The sequence below is a fragment of the Aptenodytes patagonicus genome, chromosome 4 (genome assembly GCF_965638725.1).
Source record: "Aptenodytes patagonicus chromosome 4, bAptPat1.pri.cur, whole genome shotgun sequence".
Lineage (NCBI taxonomy): Eukaryota > Metazoa > Chordata > Aves > Sphenisciformes > Spheniscidae > Aptenodytes > Aptenodytes patagonicus.
Window position 1 is genome coordinate 58,787,272 of NC_134952.1, and position 18,525 is coordinate 58,805,796.

The 18,525-nt window shown below is 37.1% G+C and overlaps 1 protein-coding gene across 3 annotated transcripts in view; it reads left to right on the top strand.

Moving 5' to 3' along the window:
• Window positions 1–14,559, top strand: part of GSTCD (glutathione S-transferase C-terminal domain containing) — an 82,087-nt gene extending 67,528 nt beyond the window's left edge. For 2 of the 3 annotated variants that reach the window (XM_076336850.1, XM_076336849.1), the window contains exons 10-13: window positions 2,330–2,463; window positions 4,264–4,294; window positions 8,500–8,569; window positions 13,465–14,559. In XM_076336850.1, the coding sequence (XP_076192965.1) occupies window positions 2,330–2,463; window positions 4,264–4,294; window positions 8,500–8,569; window positions 13,465–13,601 (372 nt within the window). In that variant the 3' untranslated portion in view covers window positions 13,602–14,559. Of the gene's footprint in view, window positions 1–2,329; window positions 2,464–4,263; window positions 4,295–8,499; window positions 8,570–10,164; window positions 10,329–13,464 lie in introns of all 3 variants that reach the window. The other variant, XM_076336851.1, reaches the window with a different exon arrangement.
• The last annotated feature ends 3,966 nt before the right edge of the window (window positions 14,560–18,525 follow it).

The window sequence follows — 18,525 nt, forward strand, 5'->3', positions numbered from 1 at the left end:
ATGGTCTTGCATTGCATTAGCTGTGTTGCTCTCTTCAGGGACCACTTCATTTTCCTGTGTCTATAGATGTATGGATTTGTGAACCAAATGCATTATCTGCATTAGTCCTCACTTTTTATTTTGTTTCAGATAGTGAGTTTAATATATAGGATATCCTGAGAAAGCTTTGTCTGAACTTTATTTGTGATTTTTTGCTTAACTAAATTGATTCTGAGAAACCCAAAGAAGAAATCGGTTGTTGTAAAAGTTCATACAGGGTCAGCAAAGCTACTGGTTTTATCCAGTGCTGTTTTAAGGTCTCTTTTCCAAACGTGCAAGCAAAGCAGAGGTCTTTGTTTTCTGCTTGGGTAGATGGGAAAGTAACTATAATTGTATTCCATCACAATCTAATAGCTGTGATATTAAGAATCTATTTCTGTTGTTAAACTAGTTTTATTTTTTTGTTAAATTCATACAAGCAGAAAACTTCCATTGTGAAATTATTTTCTTATTAATTTTTTAATATTCTGCTTGAGATAAGAATACTTGTTACCATCTGTATGCAGTTATAGTTCAGTTGATGAATAATGGTCTGCTCAGCTGAGCTTACATCAAGCAGTCTGCAAAGTCTTTGTTTTAATCGATATCTGAGAGCAAAGTTTTTGTCTTCCAATTGCTGTACCTTGAAAAACAACTTTGACCCCTGAAATCTGAGCTTTGCATTTTTAAACCTTTTTCCTAAATCTACAGTGAACAAAAGCAAAGAAAACAATGCAGTTTTACAAATCTGCACTGCTGCACAAAATTAAAAATGTGCCTCAAAAATGTCCGTAGTTTAATGAAAACATAGATCAATGTGTATGCACCAGGCCTATTCTTTGAGCTATTGAGTACATGGAAGAAGGCAGAGAAAGTAATGCCTCCATTTCACCTGGCCCAGTTGGTATTCCAGGTATTGATAGAAGAGAGCTGCTTGCCTTTCCTTGCAATATATTGAGTACAGCTATAACTTGCCTTTCTGTGGTAGAGCATGAAGAATTTGGGTATGTTGTGGTTTAACCTCAGCCGGCAACTAAGCACCACACAGCCGCTCGCTCACTCCCCCCCAGTGGGATGGGGGAGAGAATCGGAAGGGCAAAAGTGAGAAAACTCGTCGGTTGAGATAAAGACAGTTTAAGAGGTAAAGCAAAAGCTGCATACACAAGCAAAGCAAAACAAGGAATCCATTCACTACTTCCCACCGGCAGGCAGGTGTTCAGCCATCTCCAGGAAAGCAGGGCTCCATCATGTGTAATGGTTACTTGGGAAGACAAACGCCATCACTCCGAACGTCCCCCCCTTCCTTCTTCTTCCCCCAGCTTTATATGCTGAGCATGACGTCACATGGTATGGAATGTCCCTTTGGCCAGTTTGGGTCAGCTGTCCTGGCTGTGCCCCCTCCCAGCTTCTTGTGCACCCCCAGCCTTCTCAGTCAGTAGAGCATGGGAAGCTGAAAAGTCCTTCACTAGTGTAAGCGCTACCTAGCAACAACTAAAACATCGGTGTGTTATCAACATTGTTCTCATCCTAAATCCAAAACACAGCACTGTACCAGCTACTAGGAAGGAAATTAACTCCATCCCTGCCGAAACCAGGACAGGGTACAACCTGTGCGTTGCCCAAACATACGTCAACGCTCACAGGTAGCTGTTGTGATTGAATGGCATTCTAGTTTTAGTTTCAGTGCCCATCGCTAAGAAAATAAAGAAAAGAATAAGGAGGAAAAAAAAGAAAAGGAGGGCAAGTTGTATTTGATGCTCCCCCCCAACGTTTGTTTTCTAAAGTTTTTCCTCGATACTTTACAATCAAATGATCAAAATTTGTGCTTAAATGTTGTCCTTTAAATGTGACTTTCAGGTATATCTGTTAATTCTCTTACTGTTAATTTGAAATCCAGTTTTGAAATAGTTCTTCGTATTTCTAAGTTTTTTGCTTGACAAAAACTTTTGACTAATCACCACAGTAGTTTTTCTTTTAATATTTTTCTGGAGCTTTGTTTTTAATTGATTGGATATCACAGTGCAGTGTACCTACCTTTTGAGTGCTTTTGGTGAGTGACCCCTGTTCAGGGCTGATGGTTCCCTCATTAACGGAATAGGCCATAAATTTTCCTCAGCATAGATATGAAGGAGAGGAATGAAAAACTGAGGAATTAAGGACCAGGCCTTTGGCATAACAGCTTTCACTGCAAAAACTTCCTCATATATTTAAGTAACTCAGTCAACCAAAAAAATACTGCAACAGAACTGTATGTAGAATATTGCTATAAAGAATTTGTTTGTTTCTTTGTTTTTTGTTTTTAACACTGTAGGTGGCTCTGCATGCATGTGGTGTGGCAACAGACATGGTGATTGAACACTGCATCAAGGCAGGAGCAGCCTTTGTCATCTCCCCTTGTTGTTATGGCTTCATTCAAAACACAGTGAAGTTTAAATATCCACGAAGGTAAACTAAAGCTAACAAGATAAGCTTTAAAATGTCAACTTAAACAGAGAAAGAAAATACTAAAAGAGTATGGAATTAATCAATTGAAGATCATTGCAAGTGTCTAGGCTAAATTGGTTCACAGTTATAATGCAACTGTTTCCTCCTCTTTCTCTTTGCAAACCCATCCTGAAAGAGAGACAGATTGGTAATTCTTCGGTTGTTCTTTTCTGGATTTATCTATTCATAGCTCAGAAGACTTTATACCATCAACATAGTAGATACAGTATGTGGGAATCTATGTAATATGCAGACCTTTTACCTTGAAATCATAAAGTTAATAGAAAACTCATGAAAATTACTGTAAGAATGGCAATTGGCATTTTAATGTTGGAGAAAGATGTAAGCAATCAGCCTAAAGAAATGGGTTGGCTTTATACCACAGTTTACTGCTTGTGAAACTCTTCTAATTTATTCCCAAGTAGACAAGCTCTCCTGTATTTCAGTTCATATTTTTAATACTTTTTCAATGGACTGCATAGATATTTTGTCGTCTTCTAATCTGCCATGTTGGAGATACTTATATATCTTAGGCTTAATAATTTTAATGCCTTTGATATAAATAAAATGTAAAAGGTAAGCATAAAGTGGCAGAAGAGGCTAACAGCTTTCTGAGGCAAAACTAGATAGGGGAAGAGGGTTGTGTTTTTTTTTCATAAAGCTGAGCTTTGCATTCTGTATGTCCAAGATGAATCAGATTTAATTCTGCTAGGAATTACAACATTGTCTTAGGTATATATTTGCTAAAATAAGAAACTGAAACATGCTGTCTTAAAAGGAATCAACAAATCTAAAAAATCTTATGCATCCATGTTAAATATTTTTAATATTTTTCTATAATATCGAAGTGTGCTGTCACAGAAGTGCATGGAGAGTAAATATTTATAATTTGTCAGTTTGATAAACTTTGCATTTAACAGTGTTTTCTTAGTCAATTTGATTCTTTCATCTCTGTGTGTGTCCCTTTTTGTTTTCTCTTGTGACACAGTAAAACAAATAAGTATTCTTAAGGAAGAGGCAATAAAATTTTAAGCCTTCTAAGCTTAGCGGGCATATAGCTTTTCTCTGTTGACTTGTTTTAAAATTGACTGGATACTGTTTAACTTTTGACCAGTTACGTTTTTAGTTCATGAAGACTGGAAATGCTCACTATGTTAGAAAACTTTTGTTGCTGTAGATGCTGCAAGAATGTAAATTACGGTTTTGTGTTTGCTAAAATATTGAATCTAACATTGTAAGCCTATGTAGAAAATGATTTGGTTCATAACACATCAGCCCTAGCTTGAGCTACATTTTAGGGTTTGTTTTTTCTTTTTTCCTTATTTTATATGATCATAAAACATGATAGCCTGCCGATATCCCCTTATTGCCTGTGTTCTAGACTCAAATCCTCAAATGTAGAGGCACCTTACTTTTGTGATACAAACAAAATATATGCATGTCTAGAGGTTGTGTACATGTAACAAAGTATTTCTGTGACAACGTGGAAACGCCAGTAAATCTGTGTTAGCATTTATAATGATTTAAAGAGAGAATTTTTATGAATAATACAATAGAAAAAAAAAAAGACTACACCAAATACGCTTTTCCTTTTCTAGTGAACTGGAACTGTAATGGTTTCTGGTTTTTTTGAATGCCTTTCTATAGGATATGGATATTGCTATTTTGTTTAAAATGTGTTAAAGTATGTAATGATTGCTTCTATTTTCCACCTCTGCTTTTTTAGTTGTTGAATGAATTGGTCTATTTTTTTTTTTCCAGTCATAAGTTCAAAGAAATTTTGTCCTACAAGGTATGTAAAAGGGTTGGGGGGGGAGAAGGTTATGTGCAGTTTCCTGTGTTTCACTGGGTCTTCTTATCAAATGAAATATGTGGTTAACTTTTAATTGCAAGGAGGAGCATGTGTTGTGTGGAATGCTCGTTAGTAGTGCAGATGTCATTGTGTTGCTTTCTCTCCACCATCCACTTTTTAAGGCTTTTTTTCTTCAATAAAATTAAATAGTTTCTCCACAAAAGAACTTTTTTTTATCATAATGTATAAGCGAGCCATTCCTAAGATACTTCAACATATTTCAGTTGCCAGTTACAGGATACCAATTTATTTTGGTCTTAAATACAACTGTTTATACTGTGGAAATGTCTGATCATTTTTTTAGGTAAAATTATTGCTTTTATAGATACTGTTTTCTGATAAACATTAGATTTCTTCCTCTAATTTATGTCTAGAAGATTGGACGTAGTGAGTATGAAGAGCTTATACTCATCAGCAAGAATTTTATACAGTATTGTTTTAAAAACATTATTCAAAATTATTTCAAAAATATTCAAATGTGTTTTGACCCTGGGGAGCCAGGGTCTGTGTGGAGATAATCTGAGAGAAAAGTGGGAGAAAGAATCAATGAGGCATGCAGATCTGACAGCATGAAGATAACAGGGGAGTGAAAAAGGACAAGAGCAGAGAGGTGGGCAGCAGACAACTGGTACTGATCTGTTAAGCTTTGTCTAGTGCGTTTAAACTAGCTAGTGATGAGCAACCAGAAATCTGAAAGTTAGATGCACTTAATGTGGCTTGGAAAGAAAATGTTTCCATTTGAGAGAAGCAAGGTTATATAGAAACTTTACTTAGTTTATGTGCCAAATCCTAGAGAAGGGTCTTGGTGTTTACAATATAGAAAATGAATTTTGGAGATGCAGAATAATCCTTTGTAGCAGAAATATGAGAGAGATATGGTATTTCTAATATCAAATGTTTTTTGGGACAGTGACCATAGCAAAGGTGCTATATGTAGCAGGAAAATGGAGATTATCCTTTTTAATCCTCAAATAAGAGGGCATTTAAAAAATTCAGAAAATTTCCAGCCATCTTATATAGGGAAGTTCAGTTATCTGGTGATACACTAATCTTATCTTCATGACAGTCTGGTTTATGTACACTTTACTAATTTACATGGAAATAAATGTTCATAGATTGAGATGATAAAAGCGACACAGTGTATTAGGACCTGCCTTTATTTTTTCCGTTGATTTAACATTCTTTTCAACACATTTATATGTTTCTAACACATAATCACAAAGAACTCGTGTTTCAGTTCAGAAAAAGTTTATTTACTAACGTATTATTAAAAGTAGACCTGTTGACAGTACAGAGGGACATGGTGACAATTCTAAAGTCAAGGATGCCTAGATTAGGATAGTATGTGTAATCTCATTAAAGCTCAGTGAATTTTTTTCCTTAATCTGTTAATCCATGGAGGTTTAAATCACAGGATTTATCGACACTCTAGAAGTTCAAGCATTTTATTATTTGTGTTGCAGAGGGCACAGGGGCCAAGGATAATGCTAAAAAATATTGCTGCTCTTAATAATGTAAGGGTCTCTACAAACAGTCTAGGCTGGTTGGTGCCTCAAATAATCCTAGTTATAAATAAGTTTTGTTATACAGCTAGCTATATGCATTTTTATACTTCATATTAATAAATTGTTACAGGTTATTGGCTGGTAGCCAGGGCTGCCATGTGTTAGCCAGACGTTGTCTGTGTCACCCCCCTCCAGTTCCCATTTTAAATTCATTTCTCTTATCTTTCATTTTAGTGAGATCTAAAAAGACATCCAGAAGTCTGGCAATTCCAAAACTTTTTTGATGAGAACATTATGCTGTAATTCATTAGTTTATAGCTGCAAAGAATAATGTTATGATAGCTGTAGATTTCTACCATGATACCTTTTGAGACTATCTGTCAAGACACTCTCCCTATAGGAGAATTGGAAAGTAAAACTGAGTAACTTTGCACATGCAGCTTTGAAAACTTAATAGGAATTGGAGGCGTGGGTGTTCTAGTAAGCAAGTTAACTGTTTATGTACACACAAAGTTTGGGCAGTTTATAATTATCTTCTTTATTTTAGAAATGCTTTTCTTATTTCTGCCAACAGGGGATGTGACAATTTAATGACGGTGTCATGGGGAAACGATGTAGTCATAAATTAGGCTATAGTTTAACTTTTTGGATCATCTCTGTAGGAAGCCAAGGCATTAGGGTCAGTCCAGATTTTCAGGTTAAGTGGTGAGGCTTACCTTGGCTCTGGTCTAGCTGGATGAGCTGAGAACCTGATGTTGAAAAGAGCCGGGTTGTGTTGGATGGCTGAAGGCTGGTGAGGGGTTCTGTGCTAATGTGGATCTTCTCCCTCTCTGAATCCCTCTTTTTCTCCCCAAGCTGCCTATCACTGCTTCTTCTCTCCTAACAGCAGCCACGTTGCCTGTGGCTCTCCTTCTTCTCCATTCTCCAGTAGTCACATCTGGGTTTAACATTTTCAGCTCTTTTGTACTACAAAAATAGCCGTATTTGAACTGAACTGACAAGGCATAACGTGTTCTCATTTTGTTTGCATATTTCTTATGGAGCTGTGAGCTGAAAACCTTCATGTGAGCGAGCTGAAAACCTTCATGTCAATGTGCTGTACTAGGGAACAAATATCCCTGCCTCAAGATACTGTAAATGTATTTAAATGAGTAACATTTGAGTATCAAGTAGTGATAATATTTTATTTTATAATATGTGGACAAACTTTTTTGTGGTCAGGTGTCTATTAAATTTATGAATTGGATGGAGTGTACTGTGGAGGGAGTTATCATCTTGAGTTAATATGAAGATGGGATTTCATTCAGGTTTTTTGTGACATGAAGACTTTTGGATGTTTATGCCCCCCTAATAAAAAGCTGGAGTAAGTATCCTTACTTCAGGATACTGAAGGAAGCTGAAGTATCCTTAGATGAAGTTGCTCTCTCCGTCTGTTACAGGAACCAAAGCTTTAAAATCATCATTTTATATCAGACAAGAATTTAAAAAAAAAAAGTTTTCTTTTTGATGCAAGACACATGTCCTTTTTTCAGAACTATAGCTCTGGAAGCTTTGCTTAGCAGAGCACTTTTTGTTGTTGTCCGTTTCTGTTTTCTCCCCATGACATTATAGGAGACTTGGGAATGTTGAACAGTTCTAAAATGGTTCTGATTTACTCTGTCCTGTACTTAATATTGCAGCTGTCCCAAAGAACACAGCTGTCATCAGAGCATTAATTTCATTGCTACACCTTCAAGGCTTTTTCTTTCACCATCTGGCTAACTTGCCTTCCTTAGCTTGGCTGGTCTTTGAGAAGCCATTATGCTAGCATAGGCGGTGTTTTTTGGAGCCAAATAAGGATGGGGCTCTGCCTGCTTGTGTAGTGATCTAAGCAGGGAGTAAGGTGGTGGGGCTAACCCTCCACTGCACCATACCCCTGGGTGACAAGAGAGGAAGAAATCAACGCAGCTGTTGTAGAAGCCTCTGCAGAAACTTTAAGTGGAACAGGGAGAGTTTGAAAGTGAATTGTGCTCATTTTCGTGTAGGAAACTTTCCTATTCACGGCCAGGTATATTTTGCCTTCAGGGTCAGTTTTGCCTTCAGGATCTTTTGGGTTGATCCTGAATGGATTTGGCAGAGCAGAGGAAGTTTGACCCACAAGGCGGTTCTTCGATTCTTCTGGGATTCAAAATCACTGCTTGGGAGAAATGTGCAGTAGTTCAAATCACCTATTTAAAAATTTTGTCTTGGCTGCTTATTGACGCAGAGATGCTGCCCCATGATGACTGTGCTAAAAGAAGGCTGTGTTGCTCATCAGTAATTGAAGGCAAAATTAGTCTGCAGTATGACTTTGAAGAATGCTGTCTTGTATACCTTGCATCCAATTCAACTGCTGCAGACAATTAGAGAAAATTTAGCAAGAAACAAATACTCATGAGTAGAAATGTGGTCATGGTTACAAACACTTGATTTACACACGTATTTACAAGCCGAAGCAGTATCAAAATTAGGATTTGCACACCGATAATTTTTCTAGAAATACAGTCTTCAACATGATAGTGTTTTTGATACTTTAAAGCATTTAATTAGACTTTTCTTACTTTATTTGGGAGAGGGAAATGCTACTGGACCAAACTTCCTTACTTTTTTTTTTTCTTCTAGGAGCACATGATCCTTTGCAGATTTGCAGATCAGACAGCTGTTCAGCTTCCACCTGAACGTAGGATAATTGGTATGAATTTCTGCAACTGTTGTGTAAACTATCTCAGTAGTGTATTTACCTTGATATATAAAGCAAGAAGTAGTACATTTATGAACAGAGCATTAAGTTGCTGTCCTCACATAACACTTGAAAAATTTGAGTTTCTTCACGTTTCACCTCTTGCTGTTCTGAACTATGGTATAGAAACTTTTCTTCTTTCAGAATTATCAATATGAGATAGAGGGTTTGCATTTTACGGATTTTTTTTTGTTGCTTCACCTTTTTTTTCCTCCCACCATTCTCTGAAAAGAATGAGGTCTTTGTAAAGTTCACCAAAGTCCTGCTATTGTCAGTTTATCTTACATTAAAAGCACAGGCTATTCATAATAGTGATTTTCAGTGTGCACCCTTTGTCCTGCTTGTAATCACTGGTGATAACTCTCTTAGAAGGGCAAACATCTAATGACAGCTGGAAACAATAAGGCTAAACTGCAGAGGTTGGGCTAGCTTTGGTACAGGCAGGCTTAGGAACATACAAACCTGTTTGGCCCACCTCATTATTAGGATCATCATAATAATTTTAGAAAAAAGCCCAGAAGGTTTTCTGGGATTTTTTTTTTTTTTTTAATAGTGAATAATATTTATAATTTGAAGACTTTGCCAAGAACACAGTTTGGCTTACCCCTTACGTGGGGTACCAGCCTTCCCATTGTGGGGAAACGTGTTACAGCTACAGCAGTGCATGACTCAATTTTTACCTTTCGGTAGTCAGTTCTGTTTCAGGTTTGTACTTTATTGCCATTCTGAGTAAGAGCAGCTGCCTTCTGTTGGGTCATTTCTGTGCAATTAATGGCCAAAGTAAGTTGATCCCTGAGATTTTAGTTTCTTGGTCAGGTGTCAATGATTCCAAGGAAAAGAAATGCAAGAAGGTATCATTAAGATAGCGGGAATTTCCTTAGTCGGAAGGACAGCAAAATACCAGCACTTCAAATATCTGGAATAAGCAAAGCCATTTCTTCATTACGTGCAAGATTCTAGTATTCTTTGACTTACAAAAGGGTATAACGCGCTTCTGTCTGGTACTACATTCTGATGGAAGCTGTAAACTAGCTTCCAAGTCAGAAAAGACAGAAGGGGCTGGGAATTCTAAGGATATAACTATGCATTCTTGGCTTGCAAGAAACACTTAGAAAGTATATTAAAGCAGTAGTAGCAAACAATCATAATGTTTTTAAAAAGCTTCATTTGAAGAATTTGGAGTATTTCCTATACTCACTGCACGAAAAGAAAATAATACAGATTCTGAGATAACAATCTATTTTATAATAAATTTGTTGGCTCTTTTGCTATCATCACAGTATTTGAAAAAAATAAAGCAAAAAGGCAGTGTTCAGTTACCAGTGTAGCACCCCACTTTGTCCCCTGCTGCTTGCCAGGTGGACTGAAAATTGGAAAAGGATGCAAAAAACTTTTTTGAAAGATTGTAACTTTTATCTGTTCTCTGTCTCTGAAACTGCAATTTTTTTTCGCAAATCTAACTTTTATGTGCTTTACCCTGACAAAAAACCAAACATGAATCTTATTTCTCTCTCTTCCCCTACATCATTGTTTTTTCTGTTTTAAAGAATGTTGTTTTTTTTCTTTAAGTTCCATCTGTTCAGTGAAGATCATTCCCATTTCAGTGTTCTGTTTCAGCCTTGAAACTGGTTTTATGGGAATCTTGTTGGGGTACTTTGAAGTTTTGCTTGTAGATAACTGAAGATTGAATTAGATCAGTATTACAGCCATGGTGAGGATTTTTTTTTTATTATTTAATTCTGTGCAATGCATGATCAGGTATTGAGAAAACTGTGTAGATTTCATTTTTAATGAAAATATTCCTGAACAGGTGGAGACTTTTTCTTTTCTATTGTAAATGGTGGCAAAATGACTTGTTCTGCTACTTTTTGAATGTTTAAGGATTGTATTGTAAACTGTATTTTAGCAATTACCACTGAATTTATGCAGCGTCAGTGAAGTGACAAATCATTTTGTTTCATTACCTGTAAACCCCTAAAGCACTAAAGTACAGCATTCTGTCTGTGACTGTCATGGGTGAAACAACACATTTGTCAAAGGAGTTATCACCAATTTCTGTAGTATCTGTGAACGTAAAAATACGCAGTTGAACCCAGTTCTACTACACACAGCAATTCCCTCTTAAAGGAACAAAGTTCTTTTTCCCATGTTCACTGGACGTGTGTTTTATCCACAGTATGCAGCAGTGGGACCTGAGTACAAACATACTGAATGGTTTTGTGAACATCGCTACAGCGCACCTGATTTATGCTGTCTGATCACAGAACTGCTCCATGTATTTCACACAGTCTTACTGACAGCACCCGGGGAACCAGGCCCCAATTGTGACAATCCCAACTCCCCCTTAGTGTGTACACTTTGAAGAATAATGATATTGCTGTCAGTGGCAGGAGCGTATACATGCCATTTTGTTCTACCAACCACAGAAGGTGATTTTCTATGAAACCACAAATGTAGGAGAATAGTGCCACAACAAGTAATTTACGGAGAGCTGTCCTGGTTGGTTATATAAACTGGTAATTTTTCCCTGCAACATATAAACCCATACAGGACTGAGTTGGAAAGTTCTTTTTCAGGCTTAACCTTATTATTCTATCTCTAAATTGTCTCCTACCCAATTACTACACCTCTCAAATTCCAAGCCACCAAAAGAACGGAGGCCAAACATCATTATGTTGGTGAAGTCAAAGTAGTGAATTTCTTTTGTAACTAAAGAATTCAGCTGAGAAGGAGAAAATACTTCTGGCCATCAGCTCACTGTGGAAAGACAGAATAGATTGGATTGAGTACTGTATTAAAGTGTGATGTGCACCAGTTGTTCTGAAATACAAGGATACTGAGGGGCATGTTAGTGCCACCTGCCCAAAACTTCTACAGACACCTAACAGATCCATACCAGGGCTTGTAATGATACAGGCACTCAAGCTCTGTATATAGTCAGGGGTGAGAGGTAGGCAGCTCCAGAGGGTAGTTTGGAATGCCAGACTTGTATCCTGATGGTAAACAGAATGAGTGCTCCTGCCTCTTCCCTTCATAGAATCATAGAATCGTTTAGGTTGGAAAAGACCTTTAAGATCGTTGAGTCCAACCGTTAACGTAGCTCTGCCAAGTCCACCACTAAACCATGTCCCTAAGCGCCACATCTACACTTCTTTTAAAGACCTTCAGGGATGGTGATTCAACCACTTCCCTGGGCTGCCTGTTCCAGTGTTTAACCACTCTTTCAGTAAAGAAATTTCTCCTAATTTCCAATCTAAACCTCCCCTGGCGCAACTTGAGGCCGTTTCCTCTTGTCCTATTGCTTGTTACTTGGGAGAAGAGACCGACACCCACCTTGCTACAACCTCCTTTCAGGTAGTTGTAGAGAGCGAGAAGGTCTCCCCTCAGCCTCCTTTTCTGCAGGCTAAACGGTCCCAGTTCCCTCAGCCGCTCCTCATAAGACTTGTTCTCCAGACCCTTCACCAGCCTCGTTGCCCTTCTCTGGACACGCTCCAGCACCTCAACGTCCTTCTTGTAGTGAGGGGCCCAAAACTGAACACAGTATTCGAGGTGCGGCCTCACCAGGGCCGAGTACAGGGGCACGATCACTTCCCTACTCCTGCTGGCCATACCATATTTCTGATACAAGCCAGGATGCTATTGGCCGCCTTGGCCACCTGGGCACACTGCTGGCTCATATTCAGCTGGCTGTCAACCAGCACCCCCAGGTCCTTTTCTGCCCAGCAGCTTTCCAGCCACTCTTCCCCAAGCCTGTAGCGCTGCATGGGGTTGTTGTGGCTGAAGTGCAGGACCCGGCACTTGGCCTTGTTGAACCTCATACAGCTGGCCTCGGCCCATCGATCCAGCCTGTCCAGATCCCTCTGCAGAGCCTTCCTACCCTCAAGCAGATCAACACTCCTGCCCAACTTGGTGTCAACTCAGACCCTAAATATATTTAACTGTACAATTCTGTCAGGAACAAGAAAAGACATAGGATCATTGGCTTTGGGTCTGAAGCAGGATTGTACCTTGTTCGTGACTTGAGACTGTATGACTGTTAGCAATAAAACATTTCAGAGAAGTGCTAAATCTTTCTTGCAAGAGAGTTTCAAACTGCTGAAAACACTATCTGGCAAGTGAATTCTGTATTTCAGAACATAATAATCAATTATAATGAGTAAATATGTAAAGACAAATGGCTCCATCATCTTGGCACGGCTGTATCATAATACAAACTTCTAAGCAGAAAAAACCCTTGAATTTATCCTTCCTGTTTTTTCTGCAGCTAAATCTGAGATAAGATTAGTTTTCATTAGTAATTTAGTATTTTTGTTTATAAGCAGTTACATTCATATGTCTCAAATCAATTACACTGGATCACTGTTTGGTATTTTAGTCTTTTGTTGGTATTCAATAATCAGAGTTTTTTAGTTTTTAGATGAAAGTACAGGAAGAAAACAGTTATGGGTATAAAGAGGAGTAGAAGTTTGGCAAGTCAGACAGCTAAGGAGTAAACTAGGCATTTTTTTTCTTCCTGTGGCTTTTACATTAATGCATGGATTTTTCTGTAAGTTTTGAGAATACTTAAAAATAGTTGTCCCTGTTATGTTTCTCCATATATAAAGAGTTAATAATCCTTCTCAAGCTCTTTGCTAGATGAGCATTAGAAGTCACAGATGCAATTTAAAACTATTAATGACTGTCTATTTGAAGTAAAACAGATTAAGATTGTTTTTTAAGTAGATTTGGAACTTATTTTTTAGATGACTTACTGATGTGTTTTCCTAACACTGAATATTGAAGTACACGTTTCTGATAATGTTTCTATAGTTTTAGATTTTCCATACTCTCCTTTGCTCTCGTTTTAGGAAAGCAGTGCATGGGCCTTGTGGATCTGGATCGGGCATGGGCTGCAGAAGAACGTAACTACTCTGTCCAAGTGACATCTATGGAGCCAGAGAGTTGTTCTCCAAAGAACAATATGTTTGTGGGCATCCCTGCTTAGAGTGTGAAACTTGCATTTGATTTGAAGATGAACATAAATCTTCAGCACATAATGACATCCAGCAGATACAAGCATAGCTGGGAACCAGACATCACGCATCTTGAACCCATTGCGTTGGGAAGAGGAAGCAGCACAAAAAGTCTTAGAAAGTGAACTGCATGCAGAGCATCACAAATTGTACTTGTTATGTGTCATTAAGCAACTTCGGGTTCTCTTACTGAGAAGTTTCTGGATCTAACAACTGTGCATGGAATCATATCCATCTACAAAGGTTTAGAAAAAAGTTGGTCTCATTGACCAATTGAAGGTGATTTCCTTTTTAGTAAAGCTGTCTTGGCTGCTTCAAAATTGCATTCATGTTCAAAACTGCATTTGTGCTCATAAGCAGAGCAGTTATCAGCCAATGATGTAGATCACTAGAGGACCAGAAAAGATCAAATTTATGGTGTTAGTGAAGAAGGCTGTGCAACAGGTGGTGGCTTGACTTGGCTGAAGATTTCCATACTACTGTAGGAAGATTATTTTTATAATAAAAGTTGATCAGAATACTTTGGGCATCATACTGCTTATAGAAAAATGTATTCTAACTTGCCAGTCTTTTGAAAAGACTTAAAAAATATTACACAAGAATTCTGTAACGAGGCATTTGAAAGTGTGTTTAGTTAAAGAAAGCAAACCACTATTTATCCATTGACCAGATAGCGGGAGCTAGTGATGATGTTAGCAAAGGGATACTTCACTGCCACCTCTGCTACTTGAAGTGCATTGCTTCCCATTCTTAAGAAACTTGCTGTCAAAAGAAATTTTTAAGGACAGTTCATGTGTCTATACACATCATCTTCCTTGATTTTATACTCAGTTTAAAATTTGAACAAAGTTGCAATTGTGGAACCATTTGAAAAGATCAACCACAGACATGTTACTGTAAAATGAAAATAAATGTTCTTCTGTGCTCTGATTAGTAGGCAGTTTTCTACCCTAATTTAAAATCATCTGTTGACACTAACACAATGGAAAACAGCTTCTAACGAGATTTTTCCTGCATGTTTATGGGTTTGATATGTTTATGAATTCTGCCATGGATTAATTTAAATATATCTGAAGTTTGGTCAGTGTGAACATTCAGTGCATGTGGCAAACAACAATAGGTATTGGAGGAAAAAAAAAGGATCCTGAAATATTTTATTCTTCATGAAACTTATATCTCTAAAAGGTCTAAATACTTGGGTTTTTTTAATGTGAAGACTGAAGGAAGCTGCACACTTATTTGGAAGCACAAAGGTAAGCAAGTAGGTATGATTTCATACCTTTAGCCCAAGTTCTTCAGTAGATAATGACGTCGTACTTTTTCTGCAACTTTTTATAGTTACAGGAGTAGCTGGAGGTTGGAAGAATATATAGCAAATATAAAATATATGGCAATACCAATTGCTTCCAGGGTTTTCTCTCATACTTGCCCAAAGAGAACTCAGTTTTTAAGATAGCAGTGTGTCAAGTCTGAATGTTACCTGTGTTAAATTACTTTATTTAGAACTCCAGATACTATGTCTGGAGTGAGAAAATGTCTCTTCATTACCTTTTTGTGCTGAAGGAAGAACTCATCAAGGCGAGACACCTAATGCAAGCTTTGATGCTGTTTACAGTAAGGATTTTCACAATGCTTTGCTCCAGGCAATGGGTACCAATATGAGTGTTTTAATTGTGGTGCTGTTGAATATTTAGCATGGTATAATACTATGCAATAATAAATAGCTTTCAGTAGAGCAAAAATCTGTGCTGTTACATGCTTCAAAATTTCTACAATATGTGTCTCAATAATCTGTAATAGTTTTTGGAGCTACCAGAAAATGAGAAGGAATGCATTGGGATGTGCCATAGGGACCATGTGTGCCACTGAATAAAAGATAAAAATAGCTTTTTTAACAGGCAAAACCAGTATTTCTTGGAACAGAGGTGGAGAAGGAACCTTATTTGGACAAATGTCCAAGAGGTTATTAGATACTTAGCACAGTCAAGAAAAACAGCTAAAGTCACACAAGAATCCGAATACCAATCTCTGTTTCATTTGGGTTTTTCTCCATTTTTTAAAGTACCTGTTTTCATGTTAATGACGCAGTTTCCCACAGGTGTTGCTTATTTGTGACTTAAGTAAATTATTTTATATCTGCCGCTCCACATAGAACTAGGCTTCACGGGAAGAAAAGATTTATAGAAGCAAGGAAGAAAACCTGCAAAACCAGTGCTGTGTTTATACTCATCATGTCATCCCATTTTTCTTGGATGGGCCAAATTACAGAAAGTGAGTTTGTGACTGATCTTCCCCCCCCCCCCCCCCGAGATCAGGGATATTTTGATAGCATCTCATAGTATCCATCATCTTGATGGCTTACAGGATAGTGAGACTGCATCCCATTTGTAATACTGCTTTGTGACCTTGTCACTTGGCATCAGTGGGCTCTGGTTTCTTTTCTTCTCAGGAGAACAGAATCTTCTTCATTTTAAGGATGGAGTTACCTTACTTTATGAATAGTAAAGCCTGAACAATACTTGAGGTAAACTGATGTATTGTTTATTGGAAATGAAGAGAAGCAGATGAAAAAAAGCATAAAAAGGAGAAGATATTTTCAACAGCTGATACTAGCTAATTTACCACAGATTAAATTGCCACTCTGTGCCATAGACTTCTCTCTAGAAATGAGAGCTCAATTATATTAATTTTTAGGTGTGTGAATTTGTTGCATGTTTCCATATACATAAATGGTATGGAATGAATAGAGCCTAGAATTCCCTAAACAAGGTGACTGGACATGGTGGTCCTGCTAAGTAAACAACTGTTGTTGTTGTTGTTCTGGCAGCTTGTTATGCAAGCTTGTTATGCTAGCTTGATGTCCAAGATGCAGACCTAAATACCATTTGTGTTTCTTACTTGTCTGGCCCCACTGGGACCAGCTGTAGGGTGAACAAAATGTTGTCCTAACATAGTCAGAATTTTCCATTGTCTTGCCAGTCTTCTTTTATGTTACCCTTGTAGCCAGTAATGCTGGAAAAAGTAAGTTTATAACAGGAAACAGATGACCAAACTGAACTGAGCTCCTCTGTGTGTTAGTCATCTGTGTGTACATGTATCTTTATTTTTGTTCTTTCATTTTTTTCTTTATCATGTTAATTATCTGCTTCTCAATCCTATTTCAAGAGGTGTTAGTATTGCCATATTTAGGCATGGGTAGTAATAAACAAGGGACATTCCTAGTAGGTACATTGTGCCCCCTAATTTTTCCGTGGCTTGATCTTAAAAAAAAAAAAAAAAAAAAAAATCAAGATGTTAGTATGTCTCTGCTGAACCAATCTATTGATTTTTTTTTAAAGAAAATTACACATGTTGTCAAAATTACCCATTGATTGTTCTTACAAAGACACATGAAGCGATTCATTCGCAGGGTTGCCATAAATTTTAGACTGATGTTTTCTGTTTCTGATTATTGCTTGACTTTCAGCTACCTGGTGGATGTCATTTGAAAAGGCAATGATAAGAAGCAGAAATGTCTTTTTAAATAGCTGTCTTCCTAAGTGACATGCTATGTCGGGTGTTCTCATTGAAAAGAACAATTAAAAAAACCTGTATGGTCAAGTATGTACACACATAAGTTTATGAGCTTTAAGTAATCTGCAGTGAAATGGCACACAGCTGATTTTATAATGGGTTTCTATGGATATTAGTTTGGCTGGACACCATCAGCTGCAGCTATTTTCTGTCAAGATTTTGGTTTAGGGTTGGTAATTTACCCTTTCAATGAATATGGGGTTTGGGGTTTTTTTTGAAGAGTATTGAGCTAGAAAAGCATTGCTTAACAAAAGTTAACTGAACAGCTGGTTGTTGGTTTCAGTCTTAATGCTTAGTTGCTTAGTTGTCAGCAGAAAGAAAAGCACAATTTTTTCTTTTAAGCCTATTCAAGTAGTACTTTCAGTGGTTTTGCCTGGGAGCATTGGCCTGTCATACCAAACCCCTGATGTACAATCTCAGTCTAAGTTCCTGTAATTTTATTACTACTTTTTTTTTAAAAAAAAAAAGGAAAACCTAGGTATCATACATACACCTGTCTACATGTCTAGTGTCAAAAATGTTACTTACATGCCTCTTTAATAAAATGAAGAAAACCACAGAACTTTCCATGCTCAGACTTGCACTTAAACTACCTGGCTATCATGGTTTCAGTTCAGTAGCTTGTCCTTAGCAAGTTTCAGCTTATTACAACTATCATTAAAAGAAATACAATTTCCTAAGTTAATAATATATTAAGATTATGTGCAAACAGTAAAACTGAAACCAAATTAATTTTCTCTTTGCTTGTAGCTTTTATTTACTCAGAAATTAAATGAGTAATGAAGTGTCCTGCTCTACACTCTTCTCCTCAAAGTGAATTTAAGAAAATACCTGTATTTTCAAAATTCCCACTCATATGTAAGGAAGAGTGGTTAGGATAGTTTTATAATAAATCGCTCAGGTAATTTCGGAGCGAAAACAGGACAGTTTTTAAACTTCGTATGTGTCAAGTGGTGTATTTCCTAACTTGTAACTCAAAATTATTTTACTTAAATGTTTGAATTTTTCACATACATTTTTTTTTTTTTAAGGTGCTAGTGGAAATGTTCATTTTATGGAAAGTGAGTGATATTATTTGAGTATTCTTGTTAATTAAGTAATCAGTGATTCCTGAAATTAAATTATTGACTAATTCTGTGCTTTTTCCCCTTCAGACTATATATTTTACCTGATTGTTGCTGATCTTTCATAAGTTTGCACAGCATCAGCTGTGATGGAGCACTTGAAACAGGTTTGCGAAATGATACAGTTTTATTAACATTGAATATGACTACTAATTTTAGTGCTAATATTATTTTTTTAAAAAGTTTTCCAGTATCATTG